Consider the following 24,941-nt stretch of genomic DNA (forward strand, 5'->3'; position numbering starts at 1 on the left):
TCTCTGCTCTTCAGGTGGCAACCGGGACCACCAAAACAAGGGGCTAGCCTGCTTCCCTGTCTTGGAACTCACCCCAGGGCATCACTGGAACTGGGTAATAATGACAGCGGTGACGAGAGCACATTAGAAGGTTCAGAGCAGCTTAACTACAGACGTGCAATGTATGTGAATATTATATCAAGAAAACTACTTGAAAAAAAGAACAACCAAACTTGACCTGTTGTTACCATGGGTGAAAGAGGAAGAGTTTTTGCTTAGGGGCACAGCATTCATTTTAATGGTGGTGGAACAATTCGGAGAAGGGCAGTAATAAAGCTTGTACAACATGAGGAGTATACTCAATGACACTGAATTACACAGAAGTTGTTGAATTGATGAATATTTTGTTGTGTACATGAACAGATGAACTTTTAACACCAGTGGGGAAAGTGTAACTAAGACACACAGTAGTTTCTGTTTAAGGACAGAGACAAAGCCAGGGAGGTTTGTTTTGGATTTATATACATTAGAGCATTCAAAAGCACCTGTGTAGACAGAACATTTTAGGAAATCACACCTATGCTTAGGGCAAGATGCATACTCAGAAAAATCCTAACTTTGACCTAGACTGACATCAAGGCCCAGCAAGTGTAAGAGTTGAAGGAGTGTCGCAGCACACCGCCAAGCTGCAGAGACTGCGAGAGCTGTTTAGTCTATGTTGTTGTTTTTTTTGTTTTAAAATTTCTGTCCAAAGACATTTCTGTCATAACACTCGCTGAAAACAGGTTAAAGGAACAGGGAGTTCAATCACCACACACGTCAAGGATACTCTGTGCAAAAAAAAAAAAAAAAGTTGGAAAAGTCATTAACAGACTGCTATAAGCATTCCAAAATCAATACTCAAAAGCAAGTCAAGATAATAAATTAGTAATCAAAAACCTTCCAACAAAGAAAAGTCCAGTACCAGATGGCTTCACTGGTGAAGTCTACCAAACTTTTAAGGAAGAACAGTAATTCTTTTTTGACTTCCCAAAGATATGAACAGAGAGAACACTTTATAACTCATTCTATGGAGGCAGAATTACAATGAGACCAAATCGAGGCAAAAACATTACAAGAAGAAAACAATATTCCTTATGAATACCGATGTAAAAATACTCAAAGTACTAATAAACAACCAAATAACATACTTTAAAAATTATATAGTATGTCATGTAAGATTTATCTAGGGAAAGCAAGAGTGATTCAACATATGATAATCAGTCAGTGTCACAGTGTGGGAATTGTGCCCAATCTGATCCCACCACACTGAGGAAAAACACTAAGGGCGTGCAACAGAACAGCAAGAGAAACAGAGCAACGAAGTCCCCAGGGAATATCAAAGATAAACTTTGGGGCCAGGGCTTGGCGCCCCATCAGACTCGACAGGAAAACACTTCTAAAGGCCAACAAACTGTCCTTGAACTAACTACCGGCTTTTCTTTATTTTTTTTTTGTTTTGTCATTGGAATTTTGTTGTTGTTTTGTTTTCTTCTGTTGCTTTGTTTTTCTCTGTCTTATTTTTGAGCATGTTATTATCTCCGCAGGTCTGTCTAAATAAGATAGGCTGGATGAACAATCTGGGGGAGAAAACAACGGGACCGACAGTTCTGGGGGACATCGGAGAGGAGAGGGGGGAAAAGGAAATGGTGTTAACAAACCCAGGGACAAGAGAATAACAAGTGATCCAAATCGATGGTGAGGAGGGTGTAAGAGGCCTGGTAGGGTGTGATCAAGGGTAATGTAACTGAGAGGAATTTCTGAAACCCAAATGAAGGCTGAGCATGATAGTAGGACAAGAGAAAAGTAAAAGGAAATAGAGGAAAGAACTAGGAGGTAAAGGGCATTTATAGAGGTCTAAATACAGGCATGTACATATGTCTATATATTTATATATGACAATGGGGAAATAGATCTATGTGCATATATTTATAGGCTTAATATTAAGTCAGCAGATGGCCATTGGGCCTCCACTCAAGTACTCCCTCAATTCAAGAATACTTTGTTCTATTAAACTGGCATTCAATGATACTCACCTTCCTGACACGACCACTGAAGACAAAGCGGGTGCATATGCAAAAGTGGTGAAGAAAGCTGATGGTGCCCAGCTATCAAAAGAGATAGTGTCTGGGGTCTTAAAGGCTTGAAGGTAAACGTGCGGCCATAAGCTCAGAAGCAACAAAGCCCACATGGAAGATGCACATCAGCCTGTGTGATCACGAGGTGTCAAAGGGATCAGATATCAGGTATCCAAGAACAAAAAATCAAATCATTGTGAATGAAGGGGAGTGCAGATTGAGGCCCCAAGACTCTTGGGCCAAGACCCATCTGTAGGCAACTGGACATCCCCTTATAGAAGGGTTGCGGGGAGGAGATGAGCCAGTCAGGGTGCAGTGTAGCAATAATGAAATATACAACTTTTCTCTAGTTCCTAAATGTTTCCTCCCCACCCCACCCCCACTATCATGGTCCCAACTCTACCTTACAAATCTGGCTAGACCAAAGGATGTACACTGGTACAGAAAGGAACTGGAAACACAGGGAATCCAGGATGGATGATCCCTTCAGGACCAGTGCTGAGTGTGGCGATACCGGGAAGGTGGAGGGAGGGTGGTGTGGAAAGGGGGAACCAACTATAAGGATCTACATATAACATCCTCCCCGGGGGTTGGACAATAGAAAAATGGGTGAAGGAAGATGTCGGACAGGGCAAGATATGACAAAATAATAATTTGTAAATTATCAAGGGTTCAGGAGAGAAGGGGGAGTGGGAAGGGAGGGGGAAAATTAGGAGCGGATGCCAGGGGATTAAATGGAGAGCAAATGTTTTGAGAGTGATGAGGGCAGTGAATGTACAAATGTGCTTTACACAATTGATGTGTGTATGGATTGTGATAAGAGTTGTATGAGCTCCTAATAAAACAATTAAAAAATTGTCCTCAAATGTTCATAGCAATTGGCACATCTATCTATAGATGAATGGAAAAACAAAATGCTCTCTATCAACAGTGGCATCACTAACCTAGTTGGGTGTCCCCATGTGGTAACTCATGAGTTAACCCAGGTCTCATATGGGCCTCTCCCATACCAGACCTTATATTCCTTCATGATATGCTTACTATCAATGTTATTAAGAGAATAATACGTGACATAGTTTTACATCGCTTAAATGAAGTATTTCTTAGATATATGAATATTAACAAAATTAATTTTTAAAAATCAATTCGCAAAATCTTTTTACATTGAATTGCATTATCAGTTATATTGTTATAACTAAGAGGAAGCTTTAATTTTTTCTCCTTTTCCTCCAATTCATTCTCAAAAAAATTATTGATATAGGTTCACAAACACTAATAATCATATATTGTATCTAAAGTACCAGAAAATGCAACAAATCAGCGACAACATCAACATCTACACCGCAACCCTCCAGGAGATAGACTGCCGCAGTGCCTGCAACACGAGGCTCAAACACAACAGCCACTGAGGGAAGGTCTAGAACAGGGGCAGTTTCGATCTGTTTGCACAGGGTTACTGTGAGTCAACAGACGTGCTGACAACAAGCGCCTTACTCAATAGCGAGTTCCTGAAAAAGTACCCTAGCCTTCGATTGGGCTTCACTTTGCTGACAAAGTATTTAGTTTTCATGAAAAACAAAATATTCGGCACCAATGAAAACAGCAGCACCTACCTTGCAGGGTGTGCTGCTGACACCACGTGGTTCGAGCATCGCTGTAACTGGGTAAGAATGAGAGCGATGCCTAGAGCACATTAGAAGATTCAGAGCAGTTACCTATGAGAGCGGATGATAGGTGAGCATTGTATCAAGGAAGCTACTTAAAGAAAAGAACCGAAACCTGCCCTCCCTGTGGTTCCCACGGATGGAGGAGGAAGCTTTTGCTTAGGGGGCACTGAGTTCATTTTAATGGCCGTGGGGCAATTTGGAGGGACAGCAGTTAGGACTGTGCCATGAAGACTCCTGTCAATGGCACTGCAGCATACATATAGAAGTTGTCGAATTGGTGAATGTTTTGTTGTGTATCTTTCTGCCAAAATTGAAAAAAAACAAACACCATGAATAACAATCATTATGGGGGGAAATGGTCTAAAATTGATTGTGGTAAAAATTGTACAACTCTTCTTGATATGGTTGAACTATTGAATTATATGATATGTGGACGAAGTGTTAATAAAACTGTTTTGCAAACAAAGAAGGGTCAAAAGGTAAATCAGCACAGAATTTTAACTTTGTAGGAATCTTACTACATATAAACTGGGTTAAAAAATCTGCTTTTGTTGTTATATCTAATTACAAGGACATTGTTAATTAAAAATAATAAATTGCTGCTGAAACACAGCAAAAACATGTATAGACAATCATTTTGGCATCACCTCTAGTGTCGGCAAACGCCATCGACACCCTTCTCATGACACCATTGCTACAACGGAAAAAGGAACGGAGTACTGATGTCTGGTGCGACATGGAAGAACCCTGAAGCATGTGCCAAGGGAAAAAACCCAGAAACATTGATCTGAAATCACCCAAACCGGCAAAGCCAGAAAGAGAAAATCAGCTAATGAATGAGTGCTGGGCACCTGGGGTGTGAAGTGGCTCCAACGGGCCTGGCGTTTCTTCGTGCGGGGAGGGAATGTTCTAGAATGAGATGGTGGCACTGCCTGCATACCTGCGAGGGCACTAAAACGCCCTCTACATTAAAAAGGGAAAGTCCATGCCATGTGAGCGTATTTCAATTTTAAAAAAATGGGTTACACCTATTATATTGTGATAAAACTTGATATTGGGTACACAAGTTGACATTTTATAATTATCATAAGTTTTGTTATGTTTGAAATTTTTCAATAAACCAAAGGGGGTCAAGTTACAGGACCAGTGTGATATGGCATACAGAAGAGACAGACTAACAACAGGAAAAGTCACCCAGCCTTAGTAAGAGTTTAACCAACTTAAGAAAACATTTAAAATCCTCGGGGTCAGGTGCGGGGAGTTCATTCAGGATACAAGAAGCCATTTAGAAAAAAATCAACAGGGAATTAATTTGAGATTTCTTTTAGGTTTTTTCCAGTTTAGAGAGCTAAATGGAGCTTCCATCCCCATTACCATCACCTTGACAAACATGTACTTTGATGAGGTTATTCTAAAAGGCCTCATTAATAATAATAGCACTGAAAATGCTGTAGGCCAGTAGATTTACTGAAATTAATTACAAAGTTCAGTTGCAATCAGTTTTACCCTTATCACCAATTAAAAGGTAAGTTTGTTTAGTATTAATTTCTAAATACAAAGACTGCTATATGCTTAAGGGCAAGGTTGATCACAGTATCTGGAACTGAATATAAACGATCAGAAGGCTTTCATTAAATAAGTTATTTTTTAATTAAATAAGTTTTTAATAACAGACGAGAGGTAGCATTCATTCTCTCATTTCCTTCAACATTTTGGTTGCGCAGGGATCATCAACTTAGCAAGGAATAATGGATACACAGTGATAATCAAAACAAATTAGCATCGAGCAGGGCCTAAAAGCCTCACAAGAAGAGCACACTGCATAATGGTCCTCACCGAGAAGCAGAGGGAGGAGCAGCGAGGAAGCCCTCTCGGTTAATATGCGCCAAGGGTAAACAATGCTGTAAGAACAAGACCACAGTGAGGGCACAACGACACTGAAGTTATTTACAATACTTCAGAGAAACCATACGCCCTTTATCAGCTAGCTTTTAAGTACTTGCAAAGGATGTGCAGTAAAGAACAGTGGAGATGTAAGGAGACTAATGAAGAACATCTTCAAATAATATAAAACTAGGTACCAGAACTTACTGAATTAATGGAGGTTGCTTAAAACTACATGGTGATGGGCTACAAAGGAGGGGGGGGGGAAACCAATAAGAATCTCAATTTAGCAACATACTGGCATGAAGCAGGGAATCAATAGTGAGGCCTGAGGGGCCTGCCCCAATCCCAACTACATGGACATCCCTCATACCCCTTAGAAGAATTTACTTCAGAAGACAACACTGAAGCTACAGCTCCAGGAGAGGGGCATGTCTGATCAGAGCACACAGGAGCAAATGAAGGGGGAGGAAGAGAGAGTGGAGCACATCCTGGCCCACCAAGCCTTGAGGGTAATATCCCTGCTCAGAGTAGCCAATGCACAGAGAGGACCATATGGCCGGCCCCACTATGAGACATGACATTCCTCATTGACCCATAGCCCTACAGGGAACAACACTGGAGACACAGTGTGGGAATTGCACCCGATCTGACCCCAGCACACCGAGGCAAAACACAAAGGGCGTGCAACAGAAAGTACGGGGAACAGAGCAAGGAGGTCCTGAGGGAGTACCAAAAATAGACTTTGGGGTCAGGGTGTGGTACCCCATCAAGCTCCATTGGAAAACACTCCTAAAAGTCAACAAACAGACCTTGAACTATGTATAGCCTTTCTATTTTTTGTCATTTTTTGTTGTTGTGATTGTTTTGTTCCTTTTTTTGTTCTGTCTTGTTTTTGTGTGCATATTATTATCTCTGCAGGTCTATGTAGTTAAGATAGGTTGGATGAACAATCTGAGGAGAAAACAACGGGACAGATGGTTCTGGGAGGGCATGGGAGAGGAGGAGGTGGGAGGGAAAGGAAGTGGTGTTAACAAACCTAGGGACAAGCGAACAACAAGTGATCCAAATCGGTGGTTAGGAGGGTGTAGGAGGCCTGGTAGGGCGTGATCAAGGGCAATGTAACGGAAAGGAATTACTAAACCCAGGTGGGGACGGAGCATGACAGAAGGAAAGTCATGGGAAACAGAGGAAAGAGCTGGGAAGCAAAGGGCATTGACAGAGGTCTAAAACAGGCAGGTACATATGTAAACATATTAATATATGAGGATGGGGAAATAGATCTATGTGCATATACTTATAGGTTTAGTATTAAGGTCATAGATGGCCATTGGGCCTCCACTCAAGTACTCCCTCAATGCAAGAATACTTTGCTCTATTAAACTGGGATCCCATGATGCTTCACCTTCCTGACACAATTACTGAAGACAAATGGGTACGTAAGCAAATGTGGTGAAGAAAGCTGATGATGCCCAGCTATCAAAAGATAAAGCATCTGGGGTCTTAAAGGCTTGAGGGTAACCAAGCGACCATCTAGCTCAGAAGCAACAAAGCTCACATGGAAGAAGCACACCAGCTTGTGTGATCAAGAGGTGTCAAAGGGATCAGGTATCAGGCATCAAAGAACAAAATATCAAATCATTGTGAATGAGGGGGAGTGCAGATTAGGGCCCCAAGACCCATCTGTAGGCAACAAACATCCCCTTATAGAAGGGTGGCGGGAAGGAGATGAGCCAGTCATGGTGCAGTGTAGCAATGATGAAACACACAACTTTCCTCTAGTTCCTAAATGTTTCCTCCCCCGCCCCTCCCCATTATCATGACCCCAATTCTATCTTACAAATCCAGCTAGACCAGAGGATATACATTGGTACAGATAGGAACTGGAAACACAGGGAATCCATGGACAGATGATTCCTTCAGGACCAGTGATGAGAGTGGCGATATCAGGAGGGTGGAGGGAAGGTACGGTAGAAAGGAGGAACTGATTACAAGGATCTACACATAACCTCCTCCCTGGGAGACCGACAACAGAAAAGATGTCGGACAGTGTAATTAAGATATGAAAATAAATAAATTTTTAATTATCAAGGGTTTATAAGGGAGGGGAAAGCGGGGAGGGAAAGGAAAAAATGAGGAGCTGACACCAAGGGCTCAAGTAGAAAGCAAATGTTTTGAGAAAGATAAAGGCAACAAATGTACAAATGTGCTTGACATAATTGATGTATGTATGGATTGTGATAAGAGTTGTATGAGCCTTCAATAAAATTATTATTTAAAAAAGAATATTAATTTAATTCAGCCCTTTCAGAATGGTACCTGTTTGCAGCAACTTCCTGAACACTGGTATTATTATGACTTAATAAACCATCTTCTCTGGTTACCTAAAAAAATGAAATAAAAAAAATTAAGTTGTTGAGGGCATGAATATAATGATTTCAATTTTGTTCCAGTAAAATTAGAAGTATCAGTTTACTTCCGTTCAAGAGAGAATTATGACTAATCTATAGAAGTATCTCTGCTGAAACTCTTGTAGTCATAAACTTACGTCCAAATTAATAACCCAAGCTTCAATTCTCATGTTAGCATACAGATTCTAATGTTCTCACTCTCAGTGCCGCTAAGTCGATTCTCACGGAGAACTGCCCCTTTGGGTTTCCGAGGCTGTCACTCTTCACAGGGGTAGAAAGCCTCATCTTTCTCCTAACTGCAGACCTTGTGATTAGCAACCCAACCTGTAAACCACTAGACTACTTGTAATTATTTAAGTAGAAACCGTGTTAGCAACAAGATGCAATATGGGAATTTTTCAAATTTATATTATGCTAGGATGTATATTTAGCTTTTAATGTTTTACCAAATGCTACAACTATTTCAGGAGATACTTTCTACCCCGCCCCCCCCCACAAATCTACTTTATCTCCAACCTTATGGAGCTATTATTTACATATAGAATGATACATTGTTTGACGTGTACGGTTCAAAGGATTTTGAAAAATATATACAGATGCATACCTACAACAAATGTATGCAACACTTCCATTATCTTCTGGACTAAAGTTTATTGTGCCAACCTGGCTGATAAACACCTGGGGTTAATTGAAGGGCGGAGAGATAAATGGCTCAGTGAACCTCACCTTTCTAGTTCTCAGGTCTCTTGCTCTCTGATGGTCAGACCAGGGAGCAGCTGCCTTAGCCAGTTCCCTGTTTCAGCTGGCAAGGCTCACTTCCAGCAACACATCCTTGAGGAGAAGCCACATAGACCTACCTCAATGCAGCCCTGGGTGCTGGAGCAGCCGTGTGGGGACCCCTGCCAGTGCTGAGATGTTTACACATTCACTGATTAGGCTTTCCTCCTGTAGTCGGCATCATTGTGTGTGTTTTGTGACATGGAGGACTTTGTGAATTGGAGTCAGACATATGGACTAATGTTGGACTTGTGGGCTTGGGCAGCACTGGGTTGGGATGTTTTCTTGATGTGCACTTAGCCTTTATATAAAACTCTTATACATATGATCTGTGGATTTGTTTCTCTAATGTACCCAGACTAACACATCGCCCAACATAAATGATTCCTTAGGCAATCCCACCAAAAACTCTTGCATGAAGCAGACAATAGTGCCTATTTTCCACAATCTGATATAAATGAAATCTTTTACGTTTGCCTCGTTAGAACAGCATAAGTTTTTTCTCAACAAGTTGGCCAACAGAATACAGGTCTTGGTGAAAACCATTGCACAAATCCAAACCAAAATGGGAAAGGAAAAGACCGACATCAACAGCATCCCTGGACACGTCGATTCTGGCAAGTCCACCCCTACTGGTGGGATGGACAAAGAACGAGTGGGAGATGGAAGAAGGAAGCTGCTGAGAAGGGCTTCTTCACATCTGCCTGCATCTTGGATGACCTGAAAGCCGAACCTAAGCGTGGCACCACTACTCATGCCGGTCTCTCCCTGTGGACGTTTGAGACCAGCGAATTTGGTGCTAGGCGGCCATCATCCATGCCCCTGGACATAGAGACGGCATTAAAAACACGAGTGCAGAGACATCACAGGCTGACTGCGCTGTCCTCGTTGTTGCTGCTGGTGTGGGTGAATTTGAAGCTGGTATCTCCAAGAACGGGCAGACCCGGGAGCATGCCCTGACGGGTATCACACTGGATGTGAAACAGCTAATTGTTGGTGTTAACCAGGTGGATTCTACCGAGCCAGCCTACAGCCAGAAGAAATCTGAGGAAATTGTTAAGGTAGGCATCATTGATATTAAGAAATCTGGCTACAAGCCAGGGACAGCAGCATTTGTGCCCATTTCTGGTTGGAATGGTGACAACATGCTAGAGCCAAGTGCTAATAAGCCTTGGTTCAGGGATGGAAGGTCACTCACAAAGATGGTAATGCCAGTGGTACCATGCTGCTTGATGCTCTGGATTGCATCCTGCCACCAACCCATCACACTGATAAGCCCTGCCTCTTAAGGATGTCTACAAAAGTGTCGAGATTGGCACTGTCACTGTGGGCAGGGAGGAGACTGATATTCTGAAACTTGGTATGGTGGTCACTTTTGCTTCAGTAACATTACCAGTGAAGTGAAGTCTGTTGAAATGCACCATGCAGCTTTGAGTGAAGCTTTGCCTGGGAACAATGTAACTTTCAATGTCAAGAATGTCTCTGTTCCCATGGCAAAGTGGCGGGTGACAACCAAAACGACCTACAAAGGGAAGAAGGCAGTTTCATGTTCAGGTGATCATCCTGAACCATCCAGGCCAAATCAGTGCTGGATATGCACCCGTGCTGGGTTGTCACCCTGCCCACATTGCGTGCAAGTTGTTACTTCATCGATTCCTGGGCCTGATTTTTGCCAATGCCTGCAATGTAGCTTGGACTTCTGCAACTTCTAGGCAAGCCCATGTATGTGGAGAGCTTCTCGGAGTATTCTCTTTGGGGTGGTTTTGCTGTTCATTATATGAGACGGACAGTTGCTGTCAGTGGTATCAAGGCACTAGACAAAATGGCTGCCAGAGCTGGCAAGATCACCCAGTCTGCCCAGCAGGTTCAGCAGGCTAAATTAATGTTATTCAAAACACCTTCCACCCCAGTCTGAATCAGGAGTGGAAGAATGGTCTCAGAACTGTTTTTTTCAATTGGCCACTTAAATTTAACAGCAACAGACTAGCTAATAATAGTCATACATCATAAAACTTTGAAGAACAAATGGAATATTTTCTGAACTTTATGTTTTTCTTCATGGCAGTTTTAAGTAATTAGTTTTATAAAACAGTACTTTTAAAATGGAAGACAAGTTGAATAAATATTGTCACAGATTTTTGAGACCATTTAAAGTTTAATGAGAAAAAAAGAACAGCATGAATGTTGTTTTAGGGATTTACCCATAATACTACATACATTGCTAATTCAATTAATTTCTTTTTATTTGTTGGGTAATAAAGTTGTAATTGAACCCTAGTGACTAAGACCAGGCAAAATTTCCCAAGACAGCAACCATTAAGAAAGCAAAAGGTCTTTCTCAAACTCTACTCACTGCCATGGAGTTGTTTCTGACCCACAGTGACCCTAAAGGCCGGGGTAGAATTGCCTCCATGGGTTCGGAGAGTGTAAATCATTTTGTTTTGCTTAGGCTGGAAGAGCTTTACTACCTTTCAACAGCCATTAGCTAGGAAAAAGCACTTGCTCTACCACAAAGCTCAAATAAATACCACTTTCTCAATTAGCAGAGGCAGCACTCTCACCATGAAAGTCAGAGTCTCCCAATCCCCTACCCCCAGGTTCAGAGACATACAATAGCTCTTAGCTTCTCTTGGAAGGATCAGCAGGTGCACTGGTGACTCCTTTGTGACAGGTAGGTTTATTGTGTCAACCTGGCCAATGAACACATGTGGGATTGATCGAATGGCGGAGAGATAAATGGCTCGGCAAGCCTTGCCTTTCTTGTCTCTTGCTCTTTGATGGTCGGAGCAGGTAGCTAGTTCTCTGCCTCCACTTGCAAGCTACACTACCTGTGGGAAACCCAACCCGTGGACTGTGTCGCTGTAGTCTGAGGTTCCTTCAAGACCTGCTTCGCCACACTACTGGAGTATACATTGCTTGAGCTGGGGACTGTCAGATCCTGTCATCTGGCTGACTGTTGGTGACATGCCTTGCTGTTTGCTGCCTGTGGTCGGGTTGCCTGAATTGCTCAACAGAGGATTCAGCTGTCTGCTTCCTTGACTTGTACCCTGCGGCGCTCAAGACTTGATGGACTGCCAGTGTATTAGCTGTCTCACGGAAGTGAGTTGCACTGAGTCATTTTTACTACTCAATAGACTAATTAGCTGTTTATTTTTTATGTACTATGTATCTATCTATATAAATATATATAAAATCATAAATGTCCTGGTTTTGTTTCTCTAGAGTACCCTGTCTAACATATTCCTTTAAGAGGAATGATTAACATCTCAAAACTTTGCCCCTCTATGCTCCACCACATTCATAGATCTATCTGCAGCAAAGGTTGTGAGTAATTCATGGCTATCGAGTCAATTCTGACTCATGGTGACCCTATAGGACAGGATAGAACTTGTCCTGTAAGTTTCTGCATCTGTAAGGGAGTACAGAGTCCCATCTTCTTCCCTCGGAGCTGGCTGGTGATTTTAAACTGCTGACCTTGTGGTTAGCAGTTCAATACATAACCACTATGCCACCAGGACTCCTCGCAAAGGTGAATACACATATATTAATAGCCTATGTCAAATCTGTACACATTCATGGATATATTCTACTTCTCTTCCTGTACTTCGCAGCCTGTATATCTATCCACACGTCTATGTGTTCATCACCTCTAGAGCGGGATGCCCATGTGACAGTACTTAGTTCTGTTTCCTTGAATGATTGCACATGCCTTGCCCTGTCGCCATTATTTTTGGCTGACCACCTTATTGTATGTTGCTTTCCCCTTCACCCAACAGACACCTTTCACCCCTAGTAACTACCAAAGGATGTTTGTTTTCATGGCAAAACCTTTTCTTGACTCTTTATAATAATGGTCACATACAACATTTGTCTTTTTGTGACTAATTTCATGATCATGTACATCAGGTTTACTCATGTCATGAGGGTTTCACAGCTTCAGTTACTCTTTAACATAACATTGAGTCGTAATCCATTCTATGATGTGCCATACTTTGTTTATCCATGCATGCATTCATTCGTGTGCATTGAGATCGCCATCATTTTGCTATTGTGAATAGTGCTACAATGAATATAGGTGTACCTATCTTTTCCTGTTGTAGTTTGTATTGCTCTAGGACATAGACCAAATAAAGAGACCCTGGGTCAGTCAGTATTTCCAGATGGTTGCATCACTTTACAACCCCACCACCAAGGTATAAGGCAGGGGTCCTCAAACTTTTTAAACAGGAGGCCGGTTCACTGTCCCTCACACAATTGGAGGATCGGACTATAGCTTTTTTTTTTTTAAAACTACGAACAAATTCCTATGCATACTGGACGAGACGGCTGCTAAGCAGGACAGGCAGCGGCGGCAAAAACACCCAGCGGGCTCGATAAATAAATGTCCTCGGTGGGCCCATAATTTGAGGACCCCTGGCATAAGGGTTCCATTTTCTCCACACAATTGCCAGCATTTACTGTCCTCGGTTTAAAAAAAATTTTTTCAACATTAGCTATTAATGCTAGGGGTCAATACTTTTTAAGTGCTCATAATGTACCAATTACTGTTCCATGTTTTCATTATGTCATTCCATCTTCATATCTCCTTCTAAGGTAGATATTACTACTATCCTTATCTCGGAGAAATAAATTAACTTGTCCAGAGCCACAGTACTAGTAGAAATGAGATCCTGAATCTTTTGGTTCACACAATTTGTCATATTTTATTTTACTTTTTAAACATACTCTATAATTTATGCTTATAGTGGGGTAAGGCATGGAAAGAACACACAACTAATATTTCCAAGTCCTCAGATCTCTTTAATGCTTCTGTCCGGGACCCCATGGAAAGAAAGCATGACCATTCTGAACATCTTCTCAAGTCTATTCAGCGTTTGTGTCATGAGGAAAGGACATTTTCCATTTGACGGGATATTTTGGAGTGCTAGCCCTGGCAGGGTCATGGGTTACATGTTGGGCTGCTAACTGCAAGGTCAGCAGTTCCAAACTACCAACCATTCTTCGGGAGAAAGATGAGACTTTTGGCTCCTATGGAGTCAAAATTACAGACTCCTATTTCAGTCTCTGAGCCCTACAGTAACAGCTCTACTCTGTGTTACTGGGGGACGACTTGACTCAGAATCAACCTGATGTCAGTGAGTTTTTGAGGTCATATGCTGCCTTTGGTCTACTTTCGGTATGGAAGATAAGTTTGAAAATTAAGGATAACCAAGGAAAATATTATGCTATAAACTTCTTGAAGTGTAGTTCCTAGCCCCTAAATATTTCTCAGTGTCATAGATCTAGGCACATGTTCTACCATATGTCAGGGTAAACAACCCCTAACAAATAATAACAGGCCCGCTGGCACAACTGTACAGCAATAATATGTAAAAATTACAGTAAAGTCATAGAGAAGTAGAGGAGATAGAAGAGAGAGTAAAAGGAAGGAGTCAGACACATTTCACAGTAGCATGAGCACCTGCTTGGGGATCCACGTGGGGATGTGGAAGGTGAGAATGGCAGGAGAGAGCGAGATTTCTTTCTAACCAAGGCTTATTTATCTTTTGAGGGCGTGCAAGCCCCTGATTACAGGTAAAGACATACGTCACAGGAAGGGGTTGTACTATAGGTAATACAGTAATGAGAGGGGGAGATCTAGGGGTATACATGCAATAGAAAGGGGAGGGATTTGGGTACACATGTGACAAAATGGACGGATCCTAGATTCAAGATGGCAGCCTAACTTTGGATGTCACTGAGCAGGTCTGACCTGTTCTAAGCTCCTCAGGGAAACAATCATTATCTTATCAATAGGGTGTGAGCCCTGCCTACAGAGGACTAGACAGTAGTCTGACTGCTCTGGATGACTGTATCCATTCAGGGAGAACATTTCTCACCATCTGACCTCCCACCATGTGCTGGCAAACAGCCTCTTAGGTTTGGCATATCTTTGGGGGAGACAAAGGTGGTTAAGAGTCTTTTTATATCCCACAACCACATATGAGCACAATGAAGTGTTCTGGAGTGCTCCTTTGAAATGTTATCCATAATTTATTATTATTCACACAGTGAAATGTCTGTGTATAGTTAATAAAACACAAGTAAATATAGTTCTGTTATGCTCTGCTTTCAACCAAGATCCATCAGCAATGATAGCCCTGGCTCTATGACATCTTCTGAATCCAACTGGGTTTTCTGGTGGTTCCCTATAGAGGTCTTACAGTAGCCACTTTTTCTTTAGGAAAACTTTACTTCCTTGTGATGTTAGCAATCTCATTCCATACCCTCCACCTTTCATTGGATCACCTCTCTTTAGAATGTGCATGAATATGAATCTTTTCTATATGGTCGGCTAGTTTCAAATTTCTTAGCAAGCCAGCACTTCCAGAATCTGTTTGTTGAAGTAACTCCACTGGTATTTCATCATTTCCTGGTGCTTTGCTTTGTGCCAGTGCCTTCAGTGCGGTTTGGACTTCTACCTTCAACACCATTGGGTCCTGACCATTCATATGCTACCTCCTGAAATGGTTAAATGCTGATCATTTTTGGTACAGTGACTCTGTGTAGTTCTCCCTTCAGTCTGTGATGTTTCCTGCATCCTTCAATGTTTTCCCCATAGAATTCATCAATATTATAACTACAGGCTTGAATTTAATTTGATTGAAATTGGAATTTTTAAAAACTTTATATATCCCAGAGCCTCTTTACTCGTACATTTCAAACCCATGACTGCTCCGCCTTAATTTAGGTTAATCCAAGTACAGAGTTGAGAAAAACAAATCTTTGCTCATGCTTCTTGATATTACTCAATATCTCTAATCACTTGGTAGGTTCTTTTTTAACCATCACCTAATTGACTCACATAGATGATTTTTTCTAAAGGTAATTTACCTTATGTACTGCTTCTACGTGAGCCTTCAAAATGTTACTCTTGAAATCAGGAGGAACTCTTGTGGAATTCAAGCCTGGACTCTCGATGGCATTATTAAGGCATTTCTCTGTCAGCTTCACTACTTCCTCCTAGATATTAAAACATGTACACTTACAAAATCTGATAGGCCTTAACTGCATAGAAAATAAGGAAATTAAAAAAACCAAGAAATCATATGTTAAGCAGCCATATGCTATTCCAGATATTGGCAACATATACACGTTTCAAACTAAGATCCATTAACCACAAACACAACATGTGAAGTACAAGGGAACTCTAAAAATCATTCGTTCTGATTTCCCATCATTAAGCATCTGAAAAATGTTGGAATAAAAGCTTTAATGAAACAACACACATTGGAGTAAACTTTAAATTGGGCACTGCTGAAGCTAATTCCTCTAATTCTGGACTTGGGTTAACAAAGAGGTTGTCCTCTGCATAGGCATGTCAACAAGATAGAATAAAGCATAAATTCAATCAACAAAGATCATAATTAAAGCAGTATTATAAATAATATGAAAACAAGTAGGATGAAACCAAAGTTCAAAAGAAGTGCACACGTGCATTTCAACTAATTTTAGTTAACCTGGTATGAATAATGATTACTAAAAAGAATGTGCTGAAAAGCTACTCAATAGCATATAACAATTATCATCTTATTATTGTTATTACTGTTTCATCAATGATAACAAACTCACTCTAAATGTTTTCTTGGTGTAAGACACTGGGATTCTGATTTATAAAGAGCTGCTAGGTGTGGCATTACATAATAATAATACCCTTTCAGATTTGAAAAGATTTCATTGACGTACTGAATCTAATTTATAGGAGCCCCAATGCTGTAATGGTTATGAGTTGGGCTGTGATTGCAAGGTCAGCAGTTCAAAACCACCAGCTACTGTATGGGAAAAAGACAGGGCTTTCTACTCCTATGAAGAGTTAAAGTCTTAGAAACTCATGGGGGCAGTTCTACCCTACCCTCTAGGGTCACTATTAGTCAGAATCAGATTGATGCCAGTGTCTGAAGCTAATCTAATTTGTTATTCTTACCACGATTGCTAGATATGTACACTGTGGCGGCCCCCTAAAGTTTGAATTCTTAATAAGATTCCCCATGGGTCTGTCATACACATAAAAGTCTGAGATCAGCTCAGACTATGCATGTAACCTCAGTAACCTCTGCCCTTCAGGATGGCTCCTGCTGAGAGGTCACTATGTCCTATTATGATCATGAATATTTAATCACAACTTAAATTTGAATTATCGTTCCTTGCGGCTGTAGCTTTAAACTAAACTCCTCTTGTCTTTCTTCTTCTTCCCGTCCTCCTTGGTTAAGTGCCCTGGATGTCTGGTAAAAAAGGGTTGATGCTGTGAATGATTCGCTGCTGCATCGTTACAGTAAGCCTCAAGCGAAAGGAAGCCCAGGCAGAAGGATTGTACTCCTGGATGGGAAGGCTATAAACTTAAGGTAAATGTCACAAAGAAATGTTCTGACTCCCAGAAAGTATAAAAACCTTGACCCTATGAAAGAGGAGAGGGCAGTCTTAAGAGGATTAGCTCCTGTCCTTCCAGATCTGTTAACGAAACACAGCCTGATTCTCAGACCTCTGTGACTGGCTGCGGCAGCTCCTGGCGGTCTGAACCCTTCATTCAGTTTCAACCAAGGCTAGTTGACATGTTCTTTCGGAGACAATTATGATCTGGATTTGACATTATTTAATTGCAGATTAAATGCTTTTCAGAGAAACCTGCCTGTGTATAGTAAAAACAAAACAAGGGTAAGCCGAGAAGCATTGCTACTAGGAATTATTGTAAACAAAATGTGTTTAAATAAGTCTCTGCCATCCGTGGTGGACAGCAGACAAGTTCTCTCGGCACTACTTGTCCCCGTCTCGGGCAGTTTCTAGACCTCGGTTACGGTTTCTTCCTTAATCCAGACTCATCGTCTTCCTTCTCCTGGCTCAACTTTAAGGTCTTGCCAACGTTCCTTAAAACACATATTTGTTCTCTAAAAATCTGTATTTTCTGAAGTGATGCATATGTACCATTGTTACTACTGCCTTGAGTTGATTCTGACTCATAGTAATGCTATAAAATGGGGGGAATTCCTAAAAAAAGTAGCTAAATATAAGTTATTTTTAAAAGGTGCCTCAAAAAGCTCATGGAAAGACAAAATTGAAAAATAATGGACTTTTTCCATAAGCTTTTAAAGCTAGACAAAAGCTATGAATCCGGTTTATCAGGAAAATGTTGTTACCAGAGGGAGCTAAAGGCTTCAGGCCCCTCCTCTCTCAGCACTGGTCATACAGGAGAAACAGATTTCAGGGGAGAGATAGGAACATGGTTCTCAGGGAAGGGGGCAGTTTAGTCAAGGACGACGTCTCATACAATTATTCAAATGGACACCTGAGCTAGTCTGAGCGCTCTGGGAAATTAAATTTCCATATTGCTGACAGAAGATCTTCTGTTACTGACTAGCTTTTTGTAGCGCATGGACTCCAAGCTCACGCTGTGCCCTTGTCGCCAGACCAGAAACCAAAGGCCAATTCAATCGTTTGTTGGGGTAATGCGGGCACCCCGTCTGTTTCCACCAATACCCTTATGCATTTTTCCTGCTAGGCGAGCATCAAGCAACTCGCTCTGAGTTAGTGTACCCAGTGGCGTCGCCTGGGAAGGTTCTCCCTCGTCAGTTAATTTTTTCATGAAAGCAGTTTTGCTCACACCTCATTTTGTGTGTGTGTGATTTAAGAGAATAGCGTGCAGCTGTGAAATTTTGTGTCCTGCTCTGGAAAAACACGGCAGAAACTGTTGTGATGTTGAACACAGCTTACAATGACAGCTCTATGGGAAAAACTCAAGTGTATGAGTGGTTTTCTCATTTCCAAAAAAGGTGAAATGTCAATTGATGACGAACTTCATTCTGGACGTCTGTCAATTTTGCAAACAGACAAAACTGTCAACTTGTAGTACTTTGGAAGTTCATTCCACCAGGTAAGACTGTTAATCAAGCTTTCTATTTAGAGGTTCTGTAAAGATTGCATAGCAGTGTGTGAGAAAAAAGGCCTGACTTGTGGCAGACGGGGGACTGGTTTTGCCACCATAACAACGCACCTGCTCACACAACCATCTCAGTGTGCCAGTTTTGGGCAAAGAACAGCATGCCCCTCTTGCCCCACACACCTGACTCACCTGACCTTGCTCCATTTGACTTCTTATTCCCCCCCCCAAGATTGAAGAGGGACATGAAAGGGCAGCGATTTGATGACATAAAAGGGAGGGAGGTGCTGTCAGCCATGGAATCGCAGATTTGACAAATATATCAAACGTAATGGAGAGTACTTTGAAGGTGATAAAGTTGTTTTGGAAAAAATTTAAGTACATAGTTTGGAAAAACAATTCCAGGATTTTTGGGGTACCCTCTCATTTAAATGAATACAAAGTCAAGAATCTACATTCAATTCTATGGGACTTAATTCCCATGCAAGTAGATCTACTACTTGCAGATTAGAATCCTGTTTTAGAAGATTATAATTTCTCATTATTTTTACTAAGCATGAACAAATGTTTTAACCACAGTTCATAAACTGTTTCCTCCCTTTAAACTTTTTCATGTAGCTAAATGATACCTGGAGGTCACAAGAGTCCTTGAGATAGGAACACATGGGATGGGAACTTCATTCTAGTCCACCATGTGCCTAAAGAATGGTATAACACTACTGGCTTAGCATTCTGTTTCTAAACAAAGAATGACTTATAAAAACATTATTTTAAAAATACACCAATTATATTAGTACAATAGAGCAATTATTACCAAATAGAAAAATTCACCACTGCATCCCATTAAAAAATGTTGTTTCAATTTATCAACTGACACGCAACAGCTCAGCTGATCTCCAGAAGGGTGGCCTGTGCACAAGTCTCTGAAGACGACTTCTTTCCCCAAAAGGGAGGCACGCCCACCATCAATCTGAATAAAACCTGGAGTTGTGGTAAAGAAAGTAACCATTTTGTGGTTATATTCTCTTAAGATCTGGATAAAAAGTAAAATTTTTAAGTGCAAAAATGATGAAGAAGATTACAAATCTTCTTTGATGGTAATTTGCTGCTGGGTTAAATTCTTCATCATTAAGACACTGAGTCAATAAAGGATGGTCCTTAGGCCAAAGCCAGCTTCCTGACTGTGAACAATATCTGTTGGAACACAGCCTGGTGCACTCATTTATGAGTGCTTTGGAATTCCTATGCAGATTTGAGGAGTTGTGACAGAGCTAAGTTGGGCAAAAAATAATTACTCCCTGGCCCTTTGCTGAAAAAATTTGTCCTACTTTTAACTTTAACCTAAAAAGAGTGAGTTAGGAGAGGCCACACACACCTAAATGGTGCCCAGTATCCTTGCTAAACGATCTAATAAAGATTTTGTTTCCTTAAGCACTTTTTATTAAAATCGGTGACCATCAAGGAACAGCAACAACAACAAAGGATGAAAGATGAAGGAGAAGCAGCTAACGTTTCCTGTCCTTGTTAACATCACAGCGTGGCGCTCTTTCTAGAAACCCCTTCTAAAATTTCAAAAGGCTTTCTATCAATAGAGGAGCCCTGTTGGCATGGTGGGTTATGCACTGGACTGCTAACCACAAAGTCAGCAGTTCAAACCACCAGCTTCTCCACAGGAGAAAGATGAGACTTTTCTACTCCCGTAAGAAGTTACAGTCTTGGAAGCCCAAGAGGGCAATTCTACACTGCCTTATAGGATCACTCGGTCAGAATCAACTCAATGGCAGCGAGTTTGATTTTTGATTTTTATTTTAAATCAACAGTTGAATGGACAAACAAGATGTGGTCCATACACTGGAAACTACTCAGCCTATAGGAGAGATGAAGTCTAATACGTGGATAGATCTCAAAGATTTAGGTCAATTACAGAAGGAGAGCTATTATATAACTTCACGTAGATAAAAAAGACATGACTAAACAAACGTATAAAGGCCAATGTTTATTAGTGGTTACCAAGAAGCCCTCGTGGTGCAGTGGTTACGCATTGGGCTGCAATTGAATGGTCGGCAGTTCGAAACCACCAGGAGCTCCAGAAAAGCAAGACTGGGCTTTCTACTCCTGTAAACAGTTACATTCTCAGAAACCTTCAGGGGTGGCTCTGAGTCAGCACTGACTGGAGGGCAGTGAGAGGGGCTGGAGGAGGGGCTGTTAAGTGCCATGGAGTAGGCCGGACCCACGGAGGAAGGGAGGGGGACTACTGCTTACCGAGCACTGAGTTTTAGTTTATGAAGATGGACAAAGCAGACGAATGAAGGGACACCGTTGCCCTCCATTTGCTGAGAGCAACGGAATATGGGAGTCATCAGGAAAAGGGGGAAGCCCTGGAATGTGTGGCTCGTGGTCTCCATGGACAACTACCTCCTTTGGCATGGCACCAGAAAAACCGGATGGTCCCAGCTACCATGACTAAACGCTTCTTGAAAGGTTCTGCAGGAAAACCTGGACCAAAAGGGGTAATATACAAAAGAGAATTTCAAATCCCCCTGCCCCCCAGTTTCAAATTCTTAAGGACTCCAGATTTTCAGGAGCTAAGGAGGCTGGATGAACCCTGAAACTAACTGTAATATTTAAAACTTAAGTAAAAAATATTCCCTGTTTTTTTCTTCAAACTAAATAATAGTTAAGTGTAACTATTAACTATTTAAATGCTAGAGCAATGTTTCCCAAATTGGGAGATACAGCCTCCCTGATGGGCATGCAAGAATGTTGTAGGGGTTGGGTGTTGCACAAATAGAGACCTACACGTTATCCTGGATTCTGGGTTATTGTACGAAAAATTTTAATTGCTGGGGGGGGTGCTAATTTTTTTTCCCCATTTAGCAGCAGCTAATTATTTTGGGAACCTACGGTCTAGAGAATTGTATAGGCAGTGTGTGTTGCAACATGTTGTTAGGTGCCTGAAGCCTGTTTGTCCACATGATCACCATGAAGTGTTCTGGAAATTCCAATCTTCAAAATGCTCACCTTGGGTGGCCCTGCTGGTATTCAAAATATCGGCGGTCGAGCTTACACATCACAGCAACATGCAAGCCACCAGAGGAGGATAAATGGATGGTTTTTGCAGCTAGATAGGATATCCAGTGCTTGTTGTTCATTACACACAAGAGTGCCATGCTAAAGCAAACAATATCGCTTAGGTTAACTCAAGCTTAGCCTTGAGCATTATGCTTTTTTTAAGGTCTACCTATAAGGGGTCAGATTGGCATAGCAAGGAGCAACTCAGAAAATTTGGAGGGGAATGGTTTATAATTCAAATAACTTAATCAATTTCACTGAAATGTACATGTAAATATGAATCAGTTATGCTTTCGCTGTCTATATTTTCAACAACAAAAAATATGTTGTAAAAAACGTTTTAAAAATATCAGCAAGTCTTTTAACTAAATCCAGACTTGTTGAACAGATTAAAGATACATCGTATTAAAGATTTAACAGCCTTTATACTTTTATTGTGATTAAAAAAATAAGATGACTTTATTTTTGTTACTGAAGATTTTTCTTTTTTCCTAAATATCCACAAGTTTCTTGGTTTTTTTAATGAAGTGTAAAAAGAACAGGTTTATAAGAGTTCAGTCCAAAAAGATTTCCCAGCCTAATAAGACAGAATATGAAATTCAGAAAGAAAGTTGTAAGCGCTCTGGAGATGTTCAAAGAAAGAAACAGGACTACCTGGTGGTTTATGTTAACATCTGTGTTGGGATGAGACGGGAGCAAAAGACCGTTCTCCATCTCAAGCTGCTTGAGCTTCTCTGAGACATCTTTCAGAGCTAGAAGAAAAACAAAACACAAATCACAGCAGGTGGTGACGGTGCAGACTGAAATTTCTTTTTTCCAACTCCAATTCTCATAAATTAAAAGCAGAAATTCGGATCACCTAGCTACATCTATTTTCTTTCCATAACCTTCTCAGTTATGTTAAACTCGTAAGATGTAAGCATAAACACAAACACTGCTCTGTATCTGTTAGTCTTTATGTTGTTGTTAAGGGTTATCCATTTGACTTCTGACCCATAGAGCCACCATGACAGAGCAGAGCTCTCCGTACGCTTGCTTTCCTGGTGGCGTACCAGTTACACCTTGGGCAGCTCTGAGGGAAGAAGACTGGGCTTTCTACTCCTGCAAACCGTTAGTCTCAGAAAGCCACAGGGGCCTGCTATGAGTCAGCACTGACTCGATGGCAGTGAGTTTGGAGTTTCTGGAATCTTTACAGGAGAAGATTGTCCAGGAGTTTGGCTGCCCAACTACTAGGTAGGTTCAAATTGCCTTTCAGGTAGCATCTAACGGCTCAGTTGTATCACCAGGGCTCTGGAACTTTACCACGCCTATGGGGCAACAGGCAAATGTCCACTGTCTTGATTGGTGAATATGATGTTTTGCTGTGCTGTCATTGTGGCATGGTTTGTGTGGGTAGGTGGGGGTGGGAGAGGGGTGCCAGGAGAGTGCTGTTGTTTTCTTTGTTCCACATAGTATTCTGTGCTGAGTTTATTTGTTTGTAGGGTTTGGGGTTTTTTTGGTTATTTATTGCTGGTTTTTTTTAAGAATTTATGAAATCTTCATTTTTTCATTTTGATAAGAAAGCTTATAAATTAATTTTGAGGTTACATTGTGATTTATTGAAGATCCCTGGTGGCTGTTAATTGCAAGGTTAGCAGTTCAAAGCCACAAGCTCTTTTAGAGAAAGATAAAGGCTTGTGTTGGAAACCCAGAGGGACAGTTCTAAAGGGTCACGATGAGTCAGAATTGACAGTGACTTTTTTTGGGTAATTTATTCATTTGTTCCCAAATTTAAAAATCAGTTCTATATTGAAATGGGCTTGAATCCCTTTCCATTTAGAAGTGCTTTACACTACGTGGTCCTTCTTTCTGCTTTGTAATTTTCTTTGTTTACAAATTGCTATCTTTGCTTTCCTGTTTGCAGTGTGTTTTACTATTTTGGATGCTTCTTTATTTGGTTTGACTTCTTTGTGGTGTTGTGTAGAGTATTAATCTCAGCTTGTTGTCCACCTGTGTTGGTTCTCTGTCCAAAAACTTCCCTTTAATATTTCTTGTAAACTGGACTGATTTTTACAAATTATTTTAATTTCTGTTTATCTGGAAATAGTTCAAATTTCATTGTTGAATTTGAGGGACAATTTCTTGTGGGTATATAATTCCTGGTTGAAAACTTTTTGTTTCGGAGTTTATGTCATCCCATCGCCTTTTTTCCTGCACAGTTTCTGTTCACAAATCAGAACTTTATTTTTTGTTTTTTCTTGTCATGTTTTCCTGAATTCTTTTAAAGTTTTACTTGTGTTTTCTCTGGTTTCATCTAGAGCCTCTCAATCTTTCCCTCAAATACCTAACTATCATTCTTTTAAAGTCCTTATCAGGTAGTTCCAATTCCTTTTCTTCCTCAGAAAGATGTTCTGGCTCTGCATTTTGGTCTTGTTTAAGCTGCTCTGTTGTCACATCAACTGAAATTATGTGTTGTCTCTAAGACATTGTGGTGGTGTTATATTTGTATTGACATGACGTGTGTTGGTACATGTTACACCTCTCTCCTGGTTGGAATGCTGGCGAGTGAGAGTGTGCAGTGCAGTTGAGGTTGGTGTGGCTGGTGCTGAGCACTATCATGGTTAATCAAGTGGCACAAACATGAACAATGACCTTTGTGCAGTGGGTGAGGCTACCAAAGCTATGGTGCGGCTGGGCTGTGTGGGAACCGTAGTTATTTGCTATTTGCCATGTGGAACAACAGAAAACAAAACAAAGAAACACACAAGTAAAAAATAAAAGCAACAGCAGCCGATATATAAATTAATTGTAGTAACAATAAATAAAAAGAATGTTATGGAAACAACAAAGAAAGAGAAAAGAAACAAAGACATAAACAAAGCTAGGGTAGGTACATAGAAATGAGAAAAAGAAAAAACTAAATACAAAAGAAATAAAGAGGGAAAGAGAAAAAAAGATAAGCCAAAAGGAAAACGGAGAGAGAAAAAAACAAAAACAAGGAAGGGAAACAAGGGGGAAAAAAACAAAGAAAGGAGCAATCTGGCTCTGTGCTCCAACTCAGAGATAGACAGAGACAGAGGGAGACAGAGAGAGAGACAGAGAGAGAGACACAGAGAGAGAGAGACAGAGAGAGAGAGAGAGAGAG

General features: G+C 40.9%; 1 protein-coding gene across 1 annotated transcript in view; it reads right to left on the minus strand.

The window, feature by feature from the left end:
• Positions 1-24,941, minus strand: part of EPB41L5 (erythrocyte membrane protein band 4.1 like 5) — a 188,427-nt gene that overhangs the window by 41,398 nt on the left and 122,088 nt on the right. The window contains exons 18-20 of the mRNA XM_075530240.1: positions 22,472-22,569; positions 15,709-15,837; positions 7,967-8,031 (exon numbers count right to left, since the gene is read on the minus strand). Coding sequence (XP_075386355.1) covers positions 7,967-8,031; positions 15,709-15,837; positions 22,472-22,569 — 292 coding nt within the window. The remainder of the gene's footprint in view (positions 1-7,966; positions 8,032-15,708; positions 15,838-22,471; positions 22,570-24,941) is intronic.

This window comes from Tenrec ecaudatus, chromosome 13, assembly GCF_050624435.1.
Source record: "Tenrec ecaudatus isolate mTenEca1 chromosome 13, mTenEca1.hap1, whole genome shotgun sequence".
In the NCBI taxonomy this organism is placed as follows: domain Eukaryota; kingdom Metazoa; phylum Chordata; class Mammalia; order Afrosoricida; family Tenrecidae; genus Tenrec; species Tenrec ecaudatus.